The sequence below is a fragment of the Sylvia atricapilla genome, chromosome Z (assembly GCF_009819655.1).
Source record: "Sylvia atricapilla isolate bSylAtr1 chromosome Z, bSylAtr1.pri, whole genome shotgun sequence".
Classification (NCBI taxonomy): domain Eukaryota; kingdom Metazoa; phylum Chordata; class Aves; order Passeriformes; family Sylviidae; genus Sylvia; species Sylvia atricapilla.
This window is the reverse complement of record NC_089174.1, coordinates 43,622,970-43,638,090: the sequence shown is the minus strand read 5'-3', so window position 1 is coordinate 43,638,090 and position 15,121 is coordinate 43,622,970. Positions and strand designations below refer to the sequence as shown.

The 15,121-nt window shown below is 39.0% G+C and overlaps 1 protein-coding gene across 8 annotated transcripts in view; it reads right to left on the bottom strand.

Moving 5' to 3' along the window:
* The window catches only part of PIGG (phosphatidylinositol glycan anchor biosynthesis class G (EMM blood group)), an 89,470-nt gene extending 74,576 nt beyond the window's left edge, over positions 1–14,894 (bottom strand). For 6 of the 8 annotated variants that reach the window (XR_010745813.1, XR_010745815.1, XR_010745814.1 and 3 more), the window contains exons 1-6: positions 14,675–14,894; positions 11,275–11,480; positions 10,087–10,296; positions 8,421–8,609; positions 6,761–6,899; positions 2,523–2,735 (exon numbers count right to left, since the gene is read on the bottom strand). Coding sequence is in view for 5 of the 8 variants with exons in the window: in XM_066339261.1 (XP_066195358.1) it covers positions 2,523–2,735; positions 6,761–6,899; positions 8,421–8,609; positions 10,087–10,296; positions 11,275–11,480; positions 14,675–14,834 (1,117 nt within the window). In the remaining 3 variants the exon portion in view is untranslated. Of the gene's footprint in view, positions 1–1,406; positions 1,658–2,522; positions 2,736–6,760; positions 6,900–8,420; positions 8,630–10,052; positions 10,063–10,086; positions 10,297–11,274; positions 11,481–14,674 lie in introns of those variants that run through there. The other 2 variants (XM_066339266.1, XM_066339264.1) reach the window with 2 other exon arrangements.
* Between the last annotated feature and the right edge of the window lie 227 nt (positions 14,895–15,121).

The window sequence follows — 15,121 nt, the reverse complement described above, 5'->3', positions numbered from 1 at the left end:
AGCACCACAGATGGTGAACACAGGACTTCCTCTAGCTGTCTGGAAAGCTACAAATTCCTTACAATCCATGTGTCTGCACTAGACACCCACATAGTATTGCCCATATTGGTCTGTGCACTAATCCTGATCCAGAAGTTCTCAACAATTGCATGATACACTCCCAGTTACATGCCTGTCACCATTACTTACACAAAGATCCATCCCCCCCCCCCACATTCCCAACTTAAAATCTCAAAATTGTAGAATTATTCAGGCTGGAAGGTAGCTTTTTAAGATTATCTCATTCATTGCCAGCACTGCTAATGGAGAAATCTTTCACTAGATCACCAGTCATTATTGGTTTCCAATCAGACATTATGCCACCAATTTTACAGACATGCAGCAAATTTCTTAATCATTACAGTGTCCATTTGTCAAACCATATCACTGTAACAACAGCAAGAGATATGTTCAGGGAGGCCTTACCAAGGGCCTTACAGAAGTCTAAGTAGATGACACATCTTTTGCTCACTGATGTATTTACTCCATTATAGAAGGACACTAAATTAGCTAAGCACAACTTGCCCATGGCAAAGAAGTGTCAGACATGCCAAATAATCTTTTGTCTTCCACATGTGTTGAAATGTCTTCCAGGAAGATCCGTTTTGTGATCTTACCAAGCACAGAGGTGACTCTGACTGGTTAAGCAGTTTCCAGGATCCTCCTTCTTACCTTTTTTAAAAAGAGGGCAACTTTCTTAATCATGAATCAGACTACTGAATATAATAACTTCTCTGCAAGGTAACCTCCTTCTAGGGAAAACTTCACAGATGTGTATGTGCCCGTAGTGGGACAGTGGGATGGCATTTATCTTCACTAAAAAGCCATGCAAAACAAGTGGCCATTCATGCATGCTCATATTAGTCACTGAGTTAGCGACATTGCCTTAGTATTTCCAAGCCTGAAGTATCCATGTCAGACAACACTAAACAAACAGGGAACATACAGTTTCCCTGTCAGTCTTAACTGAATAGACCAAAGCATTAACATATTCCCTTGCACATCTAGGACACTCTAAGAAAAACAAGATCCCTCTAAGAAGTTTACAGAAAGAGGGGAAATTGACATTAAGACTGCAAAAAAAGCTACCATGACTTGGACCTAGACTTGCACCATGTTACTGACACTTTCTGTTAGTGAAAGGAGAGAAGGTGATTGCGGATGCTTTGCCTCCCAAACTCTTTTCAGTAAGGAAGCACCTCTAATAAGTTTGCAGTTACAAGTAAGCAGCATAAAAAATTCTTACATTTTTATCCTCAGTAATTTTGACTTTCATTTCTCAGATGGAAGCTACAAGTTGAAATTAAGTTGTTCCCAGACCAAAAAAAAAAAAAAAAAAATATATATATATATATATATATATATATATATATATATATATAAACCAGAGGCTGGTAGTTTCATCAGTGTTTGCAGAAATACTGTCAGACAGAGTTTTGTGATGGCATTTTCAGCAACACAGTCATATCCTGAAACCCCTCAATAGGGCAAGTTCCTCACCTGACACAACTGGGTTAAGTGAAATCTTTGCAGAAAAAAAACATGTCAGAAGAGATGGAGCATGTGTCCGCCTATACGCATGCTGCTGCAACAAGTAGAATTTGTTCTGTTGAAACTCCTGACCAAGGTTTAATTATGATTAGAAGCTGTGCTGTTGAAAGGTTTCTTGACCTAGAATGATCATTTTGCTAAAATTTATGTTGCTATCCACTTTAATTATTCCTAGCTGTAAAACAACTCTGCATTCTTACCTAGTTATTTTAATAATAATAAATCAATTCACAAGCTTCAGTCACTTTAAGACATCTTTGAATGTCAATGGTAAAATAGTCTCCTTTACCCTCTGACACTTTTTTTTTTTCAAAAAATTATCATATTAACTTCATTATTTATATTGCAGTTTGTGTCATGCTTCCTAATAAAATACCACATTTTGCTAGGTTTGGTTTATTTTTTCTAATTGCTTGTTATTCTTTCCTCCAAGTACACACACATACACAGATGCATTTTTAACAAGCAGTTCTTTAGGTTCTCATTCCAAGTAAATACACAAAAATGAAATAAAAAAATAACTTACCCTAAATTATCTCCCAGTTTTACTTGAGGCATCTTTTTATTTAAACTAGACAATTCAGTCCATTGTGTTAACTGTCCAAATAGCTCAGTCAGTGCCCTGTATAGGATACCTCACAAAGAGCAGTTATGCAACCACTGAGATTTAACTACACTGGCAGTTTTACTTTAATCTTATTCCATCATTATTTTTGGTTTTTTGCCAACCAGGAATATTAGTAGTAATTAAAAAACTGTATTCAGAAGCAGTGTATCAAAGTAGGTTGCAGAAAAGATTGAATTCGGAGCAACTGTTCTGAATATGGCTCTCAAGAAAACAGCTATTTTGCAGTGCAGTGCCATGCTACTGAACTTAAAAGTCCAAACTGTTTTATAAACAATCTCCTTTTAACATTTTTTAGCTAATTTACCTTTTTCATATGCAGGTGTATTCTCTTGCAGCAATCTGCTAAGCTGGAACCCATTCAAGTGCACAAAACGTAGTTGTTCTCTCATCGTCTTTCCTCCAACAACTGGCAATATAAGGTTCCCAACACTGTTCCTGGAAATTGGTAGGCCAAGACCTATTGCCAGTGTGCTAGCTAAATCTGTTTGCTGCACACGTTCAGGCTGGGCTAGAGGAGCTAGAATGAAAAAAAAAAAAAAAAAAAAGGAAAATAAGTGTTTCAATACAAGGCCCATTCTATTTCTCCAGAGATAGTTGGCCCCTTACTAGTAGCAAAATAGTTTCATTGGTATTAGATCAGCTATTTTAAGTGGTCCGCAGAGAGCTGACTGATCTTTTTCAGCTGCTATCCTCTGCTGCTGTAAATCCAATATTTATTAATACTTAGCCAGCACCACTCTTCAATGCTAACTACTTCAGTAAACACAACAGAAATGTTATACAAGTCAGAAAACAGATGGTCCAGGACATCACCTTAATATCAAGTTGCAGCCTACATCCTAAGAGGGTTTCATAACTTTTACACTAGAAATAATAGAAAGCACTACAGTAGGCTGATTTAATATATGAACAAAGAAAGAATGAGAATCTAAAATAATGTTGACAGCATTCCAGAAGCTTCACAATAAATATAATGATAACAGCTCAAGATTTAATTAATATCAGGTTGCTAGGCAAACAGAATTAGACATCAGGTAAAGAATGTTGAGGCTCAAAATCCATGGGTACATGCAGGCAAATCCACTGATTTTTAAAGTGTCTTGTATAAGCTTCCATTAACTTACTGCAGTTATCAGGATTAGCCTTCAGTCCCTCAGAAATCTACAGACATGATTGATTTTATTAACATAACTAACGTTCTGCTTCAGATTGTTTTGCCAGCTGGTTTCTTGGGGTGCTTTTTTGCTGAACTAGTCAGGTAACAGTGCTTTTCTATTATGCTTTTATTTCATCCTCTTTGTAACTTCAGGCATTGAGTGTTTTGACTTAAAAACAGTAAAGAAAGAATCCTATATAGTCTTTATTCCTCTCACGGGTCCTTTCGGGAGAATTAAAATTTCCCCTCATTTCTCATCTAGCTCTGATTAATCCCACACTTGTACAGAATGCCCTCTATAATCCGTAAAGCCTCCTTGCATGAGTGCCTGTCTGTTAGCAGTTTTCAGATTTTGTCTTTAAAGGCAAGTTCTTAACTGGTTAAAAAAAGCCAAACTACCAAACACATTTAGCCAATCACGGGTGACACATCTCTGTAGAAGGCTACACAAGTAATACTCTGACAGCATACTAAATGCAAAAAGCCCACAGGATTACTATTTTGAGGTCTACCAAATTAACCACAGTACATTTTGTTTACAGTAAGATCATAAGGAGCAGTCACTAGAATTCTGATTACTGTAACAATGAAAAGTAAACTGCTGGATATTTACAAAGGCATTAGAATTAATGATCTTTATCCCAAAAGACAGGTAAATAGATATGTTTCATTGCATTGTAAAAACCCCTCATTCAGTTTAAACCTTACAGAAACTAATTCCAATGAGCAAGAGACTGTATTTACAGAATCTGTACTCTTGTGGCTTGGCTGTCCATACATGATAGTGAAATTCATAAAATAAAAATTTAGCCAAGAGCTTTGATCCACTCTTGACTTTGTTATGTTTACAGACCTGAGAAGAGGTCAATAACTCTTCAAGCAGTGCTTTCTATTGCAGCTCAATAACAACTTTACAAACAACAGGAAAATCTACCTCCACTGTGCTGTAGGAACCTCCTGCAAGATAAATAAATCAAGGTTCTGCACACAGGTTTTAGAAGAAATCAGATGGAAATGAGCAAGTGGCAGAATGAAAGGCAGAACAGAGTATTATTTGGGGGGAAATACACACTCTTGGTATAACTACATTCCACCAATTCACTCAAGTCAAGGAGTTTATTTAACCACAACTCTAGAAAGTAGACTAAAGATTCTTAAACAACCCATTTCTTTATTGCCTCTTGCCTTTAACTACCTGGCTTTTATTTTTTATTCTTATCTAGAGGTAGAAAATCAGATTCAGAAACATGCAAACTTACATCAATGACATAAAACTAACCAGCCTGTACAGTAAACACACTAATGGTCTATATTCCATCCTTAAGACTTAGTAAACAACAGTCATGTTATCAGTGCCATCACCTCTCACCCTTTCACAAGGGTCAGATCAATTTAATGTTAAAAAAAAAATCCTATTTCTAATAGTCTCCAGTCTCCCAAGGGCTTTCTTTCTCTTTCTGGTTAACTCTGTGTGATAAATTGCCATTCATTCCTCTGTCCTAGCTGTCTGAGAGAGAAAAATGGAGGCCAAGGGAATATTCTGGCCATGAAAGACAAAATTTAAACCTACTTCAAAAAGGATTTTGCATCTACCCCTATTCATTTACCATTATCCCAGTATCCTGACAACAGATCTCATTAGCTGTCAACACTCAGAAAGGACAGTAATGTAAGATTATAATCTCAGAAATACACAATTCTCTCAGTGGTTACAAAGCTTGATTCATGCTTTCATCACGATACAGATGCCAGCTTTGGCTGAAACCAGAGCTTTGGATCACAGAGAATGGGCTTTGCTAAACAGCTGTAGAACAAACCAAAGCACTTTTCAAGAAGAATTCTAGAATAATATAAATTAGAGTTGCCAGTGTCTTCTTGTCCTGATTTAAACTGCGACAGAGTTAATTTTCTTCCTAGTATCTGGTACAGGGGCTGTTTTGGATTCTCTATGAGAATAATGTTCATAACACACTGATGCTTTAGCTGTTGGTAAGGAGGGCTGAATCTGAATCAAGAACTTTTTCACTTCCTGTGCTCTGCCAGTGAGCATGAGAAGCTGGGAGGGGACACAGTTGGAGCAGCTGGCCTGAACTGCTCGAAGGAACAGTTCATACATCAGAGCAGCAGAGGCAGTACAAAACTGGAGGGAGTTGACTGGGGGCTGTGGATTGTTGCTTGAAGAGGGGCTGGGCGCCAATCAGCACGTGGTGAGCAATTGCACTGTGCATCACACGTTTCTCTTGCGTTTTATTAAAGTTAGGGTCCCTTTGAGAGGTCGAACCGAGCTACGACACGTCCACACTGATACAGTGATAAATGCCGTACTGACGTTTATTGTTTGTGCATTCATATTTATCCTCTTACAACTTTATTGACATTACAAGGCACACAAAGAATGTACACATTTGCCACCTTAAGGTGGCTACTGCTTTAGCACCATACATCTACATGTGAACACCCATTAGTACCTGAAATACCTTAAGAATAGAGGTGAATTTTTGCTGTGCCACAACCTGAATTTCCACTGCGCCACAAAGGCCCACAGGTCCTACAGACCCAAGGAGCCCACAAGCCCCACATGCCAAAGGGCCCAGTCTGGAATTGCTCACACCACATTCCAAATACAAATCATGCCCTCCATCTCTTAGAAACTCCGCTACATTTTATTCCTCTCCGTCTCCTAGGTTTTATTCCTCATTCCCTCTCCTTTCCATTACAATAATAACTACTATAATCTACATATAATTGGTATTGTTGTTCTTGTTACAGTTATATACAGCAGTAGTGCTCCCATCCTATCAGAGTAAACTATGCACTGGTATCTACTGGAGCCTTACACTAAGTACCACACAGCCACTCACTCACTCACTCACATCCTCCATCCTGGTAGGGAGAATAAAGAAAAGGTAAACCTCATGAGCTGAGACTAGAACAGTTTAACAATTGAAACAAAATTAAATATTATAATAATGATAATAGTAATGAAAAGGAGACAGGGAGAAGAATAAAACCCAGGAAAAACAAGTGATTTACAACAAAATTTGTCACCACCTGCTGACTGATGTCCATTCCATCCCCAAGCACTGACTTCCAGTCTCAGTTAATACACTAGGGATAATGTTCCATGGTATGGAATATCCCTTTGGCCAGCTCAGGTCAGCTGTCCTTGCTATGCTCCTTAATGGCATTGTACCTGCTCAATGGCAGAGCATGAGAAAAAGAAAATCCTTGATCCAGAGTAAAAACTAAAACACCAGTGTGTTATCCACATTATTCTCATCGTGAATCCAAAAACAGTCCTGTACCAGCTACTAAGAAGAAAATTAACTCTATTCCCTCTGAAACTAAGACAACTCTAAAAAAGGTCATGCTTCTTTGATCCTCACCACTTCTCGTCTCAAAAGCAGAGCTGATAAACAGCAGTGGTGTGTGCACTTCTCCTTCTGAAGAACCACCATGACTGCCTGTTTCAGACATCCCATGATCCCCACAAACAACTAACAAATTGGGCAGAGAAGCTTCCTCCTGCAAATCATAGAAAAAATCTAAGTTACCATACAAGCACAATTCATTTATATCATTTCACTATCTTCATCATTTTCAAACATGAATGTCTCAAAATTAACTTCATTTTTGAAACTTGCTCACCCTCGGGCAGATATCAAGAGATGGCTGCAATTAAGTGTAACTCAGTAATAGTAACTTTTAAAAGTTAAGGTATATTCACATCTAACACACTTGTCAATATCTTAGCCAAAAAAGGCTTTTAAAAAACCCTGAATTTACAGAGTTACAAGAAACTCTCTGGAAGATTAAATAAAGACTATCACACCATGACAAGAAAATCAGGACTCACAGAAAAGCATCATTAACACAGAAATATTCCCTTTCTTCATTTCTTCAGCCTCAGTAAGTTTTAATATACATGCTCAATTATTAATATTGTAAATATTAACATAATATGAATGCAATGTTAAAAAATAATCCTATTTCTATTTTCCCAAGGGCTTTAAGGGTTGAAATCTGACTCATTTGGCGTTGAAATCTGACAGTCAATGAAGACTGATTGTTAATGATTGTTGAAGAATGATGTTGAATGATGTGTATGTTCCTGAGTAGACAGAAACAGAAACTTAAGTGAGGCCTGTCCAAGAATTTTGAGTTAATAAATCAAAGTCACAGAAAATTAACAGTCATTCAACAACAAAGTAGCTTTTTCTCATCTCTAGTTGTTACCAGTACCTATTTTATCCAAAAAATGAAGTGCTTTTATTATGTCTGTAATCTAAAACTGACATAAAGATTTGAATATAAATGGCAAAACCAAAGATATTAACAAACAACAGCAAAATAACTGTAACATTCATAGAACTTCCACACAGAGGAATTAACCTTTCTTTTCATGAATAGTATCCACTTGACCAAAAATACTATTGAAATTTCATCATCAGCTATTCTGAATTGCAGCAGCCAAAAACAAACAAACAAAAAAAATCTTCAGGCCACCTGAAACTAGGACTTGGTATTTCAGAACCCAGACTTAACTGGGTGACAGCTTAGCTAAGTGACAACTAGTATTTACTGAAAACGGATTCAGACGAGCTACATTCACTATAAAAAAGCAGATTAAGACCACCACTTCTATCTGAATTTATCAAATATCCAGAATTAGGTATGCCTTCATAATTCTGGACATCACAGCCATTAGCTACACATGCCCATTACTCCTGCAGAATTTCATTGCTAGAAAGCACAACAACAACCATTTTACTTCACAAGCAATGGAACACTTTTGGAAGGCATTCCTCTCTGCTTCCCACACACCAAGAGGGTGTTATTTCCCACAGCTGCCCAGAAGAGGCTGTTAACAGATGTTACTAAGGTCAGTCACCAAAGCCCTAAAAATGCTACACTGGGAAATGGCCCAGGCAGACAAAGAACTGAATACACACTATAGTCTATGAATAAAGAAACTATGAACAACAACCAGCAGGCATTTTAACATCAGCCCACAACAGACACTGACCCAGGAGGAAGACGGATTACCTTTGAAAGAAGGGAAATATGAATCTTCTTCAGTATGTTATCCATTTCACGAAGTTTTGGACCCACTAATGGGCTGTTTGGCCCAGTCATATGACCAATATGGTCCAACCCCAGGTAATGCAGTATTAGGAGATCCCAGTCTTCTCTCTTTAACACTCTATCCAAATGTCTGGTAACATTATCATCAACCTCAAAGAAAAGGAAAACAACTAAAAAGTAAAAAAATTCCCTCTTGTAAAATGCACAAAAAAATTAACTACACTACCCATGAAAATTCCATAGAAGTTGATGACCTTACACTCACAACATTAATAAGAAAAAAAAATTGTTTAGTTCAATATCAGGCAGCCAAATATATCTGTTTTACAAAATAGATTCTTCACCTCATTTAATCTTTTCCAGTAAGGATGCAGAAGATTATACACAGACAAGGCAAATGGGTTGTCAAGTTTCCTCAGAAACCTTTAAAAACTGTTCCAAGAACTCTTCAGTCACTTTCACCTTTCACGCTCCGGATTATCCCTTCACATGTGATACATTGAGTATCACAAGTACAACAAGTTTCCGTTTAGTGATAGGAAGCTCAAGGGTACAACAAACCCTGATCTTTCAACTCCATTTTTGCTAGTGTGCAAACACAAGAAGTTTAGAAGTACAGTAAAACAAATGACAACACAGTGAGAAAGAAAAACTATTTGAAAAGTGGTATTTGGGGCCTAACTCACCTGTTCTCCTGCTTAGGTTGACAATTCATTTTTAGTTGCATATATTCTCTTCAGTTATTAAAAATCCCTACAATATTTCCCATGTGATACTACTTTGTTGAGTCTGTATATAACTACCAAAAAAACTATAAAAAGCTGTGTGTTTAATAGACTATATTAAAACTGCATAAGGATTGCATAAAGAGCCTGAGAGCCACATAACCACAGATCCAATAGATTATTTGTACTTTTTACTTCAAGTTGAAGCTTTTGCAAGTCTTATCAGCATAACCAATTAAACATGTCTTCCAATTCATGTTAGACCTTTTTAACTCCCTTAAATAATAAAATACTTCAGTCAGTAGCAGCAGGTCGATGGCTTGAGGTTTTACAAATCATAAAGGTTCAAAAATGAAGTAAATTTGCCAAAGCATTTACTCTTCTAATGTGCCCAGAGTAAGAATTTTCAGAATTTGTTTCACTTACTTTATATGCTCCCTCCATGACAACATAAACAATGCTCACATTGCAATTATAAAACTGATGCAATACTATAAAAGTACACCTCTAAGACAGCAAGTTAATATATTAATGGACCTCTTAAGGATTGCACTAATTAAAAACATCTGATAGCAATCTGAAAATGTGGATAATAGAATTTTTGAACAAAGCAACTAGTCTAACTTCCAACTACAACAGATTTTGCGAGAAAGCGGTATGTTTAGGAAAGTCACAGAGTGATAAATTGATAATTACTGTATCATCCCAAAACTTTTTACACCATATGCAAGAGGGATTGAAATGCTTAGCTTTACAGTGCCCACACAAACAGACATACAAATTCAATTTATTTTAATTGCCAGGTGAGAATTTCAGAAAAGTGAATTTCACTCATTCTCAGAAACTGACACTGTTTGTTTGTACTCACTTTATCTAACTTGAGATCACACAAAGCCTCTCACCTCTGTGAAGTCTGACACAAAAAATGATGTTGTTCCATCATATTCCACAAAGTGTTTTGGGAACAATTTGACCCAAGTATCATCACCATAAAATATGATTCTTTTCCCAGCTGTTTTTGCTTGCCATATGAGATTGTCATCCAATAGAGCTGGAGAATTGAGGTTCACAACAACATCAATGAAACCAGGTATGCTACCTGTCATCAAAGCCTAATGAAACAACAAAAGAGACACATTAAACAAGAAACTTTCAGTGCTCAGAAAACAGTAGCAATGTAAATGGGAGGAAGCAATAAGCCAGATGGCAGACAAATTACATTTTTGGTAAGGAAACAAAACAAAGTAAAAGAGCACAAGCTGTCTTGCCACATAGCCTCATCTGCCACAACACAGTGCTAGTTGATGTCAGAGATAATTGCTTTAAAGAACGTAAAAATATTACTGTCTAAATTAATGGTCAGAAAAAAACCTACCTAAGACAGTTGACATTTGTTTCATTTACTGGTCATTAAACCACCAAAAGACAATTTAGGTGTAAGTAAACTGATTCAGCATTAACAACAACAGTACCTTCAAAACAGTAAATAAGAAACTTCTAGAAAAAGCAATGAAATCCACCTAGAAAGAGCTACCAGGCTTCCTCCCCCTTACCCTCTCACTCGCCTGCTAGTTGACCTACCAATAATCATTACCTCAGCTTCTTCAGTGCAGAAGTGTTACTCAAATCTACCACCGACAAACCTGGATGATCAAGCATTTTGATGACACCATCACAATTCATCTTTTAGTTACCTGGAACTTGGCAGAATTTCCTTCTGAAGCTGTTCAGAAACATCTCTATGACAAAACAATTTTATACTAACTGGATTTTCTCTCGGAAGTTACAAATAAAAATGTTCCTAGATACAAGACAACTGGAAAACTGCACAACTCAGAGACTACTGCCTTCCCATGATTACACATAAAAAGGCTGTGTCAACCATTTAAGCCTGCACTAAGGCCTTATCTGGCCTTAGCCTCTTGCCCATGGCAAATCAGGACATTATAACATGCACTACTACAGCAAAGAGACATTCAGCCATAGATTGCACTAACACCACAAATGTCCTTTATGCCACCTCCAAGTATATGGAACAACTTATACTTGAAAAGCTTCTCCAGTGAAACGATAGAAAAAATCCCACTTACCTTAATTCGAGGCATAGTCACAGTGGGTGGCTTGGCTTCGGCAATGAAACTGTAGGACGCTCCTTTTTCGACAACTTGAGTAGTATATGGCATGAACTGTTTACCTTTGGATCCAAACACAAAGTCATCTCTCAAAGCATCTATCAGCACAATAACAACTTTTTTGAAAAGTGGTGGGGGAATCTTGGTCCAGTTAGAAACCATTCCTAAGCAACAAAAACAGGGCGTATAAAAGTCATCAACAATTTTTACTGAGACTAGACAGAAGTTAAAGGACAACTTCACCACATAAATTAGTGCTTTCAACTTCTTGATTAATTCTACACCCAGAAATGAGAAGCTGCAAACAAAAAACCTGAGAAGTAATCTGAGGAAGATGAGTTTTCAAGCCATCCCATACAGGAATAACACAACTCCAATACCACCTCTAGAAAGTAAAACAAGATGTGAATGGAATGTGTGACTTGAAAGTGGGAAAAGTAAGGAACAGCTTTGAAATGGAGAGTGTTCAAAGTAATAGGAAGGGATAGTTGATACTTTCTCTCCTTCTACTTCAGTAAAGCTGAACTAATTGTATCTGACAGACAACTTCTGTTAGAAAAAAGACATAGCATTCACCTGTGCCAACAGCCAATTTTGCACATCACAACATAAAGAATGCCTCTTTATGAAATCTCACCATAAGATAACAGGAAGTTTACAAAGAAAGAGACAATTTCACTGACACTTGTATGAATAGATTTGTGTTCATCAATCCCTCCAAAGTGGAAGAATGTATGACAGGCTAGTTTAGTCATGGCAGCTGCAGGGCCAAAATCCAATTCCAGAATTTCCTGAACAGGGTATATAGGTGGGTGCAGAAAAATGCTGATGTGCATCAAGTAGCAGGCAATGCCGTGCCTCCAAGACCACCTCCTGCATGGACTTAATTCTGGCCACAGCAACTCTTCATTTGCACTGAACTTGGTACATATTGGTGTCATTCAGGCCTTACAGCAGCATATTTGCCCCAACCTCTACAAGTCCCATTTCTCTATCAGGAAAAAACACAAAAGGACAAAATGGAATCAGAATGTATCCTACTTACAGGCTTCTACTCAGACACCACTGTCTTGAATTGACTTCTCAGTACATGCATTACAAAAAGTTAGTGGTTTCACAGTCCTTTAGAGTAAAGGGTTTTTTCTGCGTAAGTGACTGACAATTTGAAAAGGTTGCAGATAATGGTGTCTCTAAAACAATATCAAAAACAACTTCAGAAACTGTATTTTGGGGCACACAGATAAGCATCAATAAACTGACATCCACAGACTAGTTACTGCTAGTGATTTTTCCAGATTGGGAAATGGGGGAGGAGGGCATAGCAGGGAGAAGAAGGAAATGTCAACAACAAAATGCTAACTGCTAACAATCCTAATTAAACTGATAATTTTGTTTTTCCAAGACTTTAATTATCAACTTAGCAGGCATACTTTGGCTCTCCATGAAAAGCAAGAAGGCACCACTGGATGTTCTGTGAGTTACATCTTTCCCCTATCCACGTGCTTAGTGAAAGAAAGCTTGCTGGAGACCAAGAAAGTTCAGATCACAAACACATACACCCTAACTAAGTCACTATAACTTCCCCCTGCAGTGTGATTTATCAGAAAGTCAAAGTGTTGAGAAATCAAATTAATTTGGAGTCATTTACAAGCCATGTGAAAATATTTACTGTAAGACAGTTAAAGCAACACATTGTCCAAGTCTTGCCAGGCAACATGCTCATTTATCTCTGCCAGGGTTACTTAGAAAACAGAGACTTTAAATGAACCTGAACTTCTGTAAAGAAAACCACAGGTTCTCTACCAAGAACTTACTACAATAATGTGCTGCAAGCATTCTGTATCACAGCCTTCTCACAGCCAAGACAGCATGCACACAATAGCAGTCAGAACTCACAAAATTAAATATTCAGGAGTTACAGAAGCACTGCAAAATATTATTTTCTGAATAGGTCTAAAGTAGGTTGAAAGCCTTCTGCACCATGGTTTAGTAAGCAATACCCTACCTTTAGACCTTATCATCCAGATATCACTCTGCAAGCACATCGTAATCAAGAATTACAGAAAGCACCTACTGTCACATTTTTGCCTATTACACCTAGGCTTGCTCACAATATGCCTGAATTTAAACACTTGTACAGACCTGTGGCACACACTTTCACTCTTCAACACAAACCAGTCCTTTCAAAACCAAATTGTCTGACATCTCCTTCCTACCCAGTCACCTTTTACATTAGTGTCCTGCTAATAATCACATGTGAATGCAATATTTCACTCACAGCAGCCTGTCAAATACCTGTGACAGTTATGGTAAACTCAAGCTAAAAATCAACCTGCCTTTCAGCAGAAACTACTCAGTCTGTTACCAAATTAGATTCTTTCAGTGTTCCTGCTTAACCAATACCAGCACATCACACTCTGAATCACACAACCTTCTGTTCCCTCCACTTAAATTGTCTCACAATTTAAGTAAGCCTGTCCCCACGGGTGTAACGTCACATACTTCAGAAGAATTAACAGTAAATATCAGACAGCTAAAGACCTAGTTTGGCAGTTACAGTCCTGCTCCACAAAGTTAACCATATGTAGGTGTCCCAAACAAGAGCTTGTATGAGCAAAATACTATTCAATCCAGCTGCCAAGTGACCCTGAGTTTCATTCCACAAGGTCCAAACTGGTGAAAAACAGTCCCTCAAGTACACAGTCCTCTTCACACCACTTTAATGCAATTTGTGACTGAACATATAAGACAACTACATTATTAGCACATTCTCTACTAACTCCTTAAAAAGTTTCTTGAAAATTTTGGTTTCACAAATTCAGCTCTGGAATAGAGCAGGACTTGTAAAGACTGTGATTTCACAGAAACGGTGATGGACTGCAATACTGTGCATATTGCAACCTGCATTACTACACCTGCTTTGACACTACTGAGGTGTTAAAAGTCTCACTGAGGTGGCATTAGGACACTCACATGCCACCTAAAAATCACAGAAATAATGAATCTCGGACAGAGCACAGCCACGGAATGATCACAGGAAACGCGTGAGGCGTTTTAACTGATGGGGCACCACTAAAGTGCAAACAACTTGCCATTGAACAGGACCTAGTATCACGGCTCCATCAGAGTCAGTGAAAGGGAAACAAAACGACAGGAAAGCACACCCTTCAAAAAAGTGACAGCTGATGCTTCAGGCTTTTCGACTGCGAGTACATACTCCTGCCTGTGATCCGCAACTACGTGAACACTAGTTAAGTTCTAAACTACTCCAGAAAGTGGTCTGGAAACTCGAGAGAGCTACAGAAAGATGTTCCGCGACACCGCGCGACGGGGCGCGCCCGGCAGCTGCTCGCGTTACCTGGGCCGGGCGGGGCCGGCTCGGCGGGAGGGTCCGCACGGGCCTCTCTCCGGGGCACGGACCTGACGGGCACCGGGAAGAAGCCGCGGAGGAACAGTGCGACGCCCAAGGCCTGCACGAGGAGGCAGGAGGAAGCGAACACGCCCGAGCGCAGCCGCATCCTGCCTCAACACCAGGGACTACGGCACCGACCCGGCCCGGCCGGCGCTACCCCGGCTCTGCGGGGCGGTACCCGGGACGACCCGCCCCTCCTGCCTGGCCCCGCCTCCGGCCCGCCACCCGCCAACCAGCGGCCACAGCTCGCTTCCGCCAAGCCTCGCTATTGGCCAGCGGTCCGGCAGCCCCTCCGCGAGCGCTTAACGGCAACACCGAACCGGAAGTACAGCCCCGCGTCCCGCCCCCACAGCCCTCCTCCGGAGCCGCCTCCGGCCTCTGCATCGCTCCTAC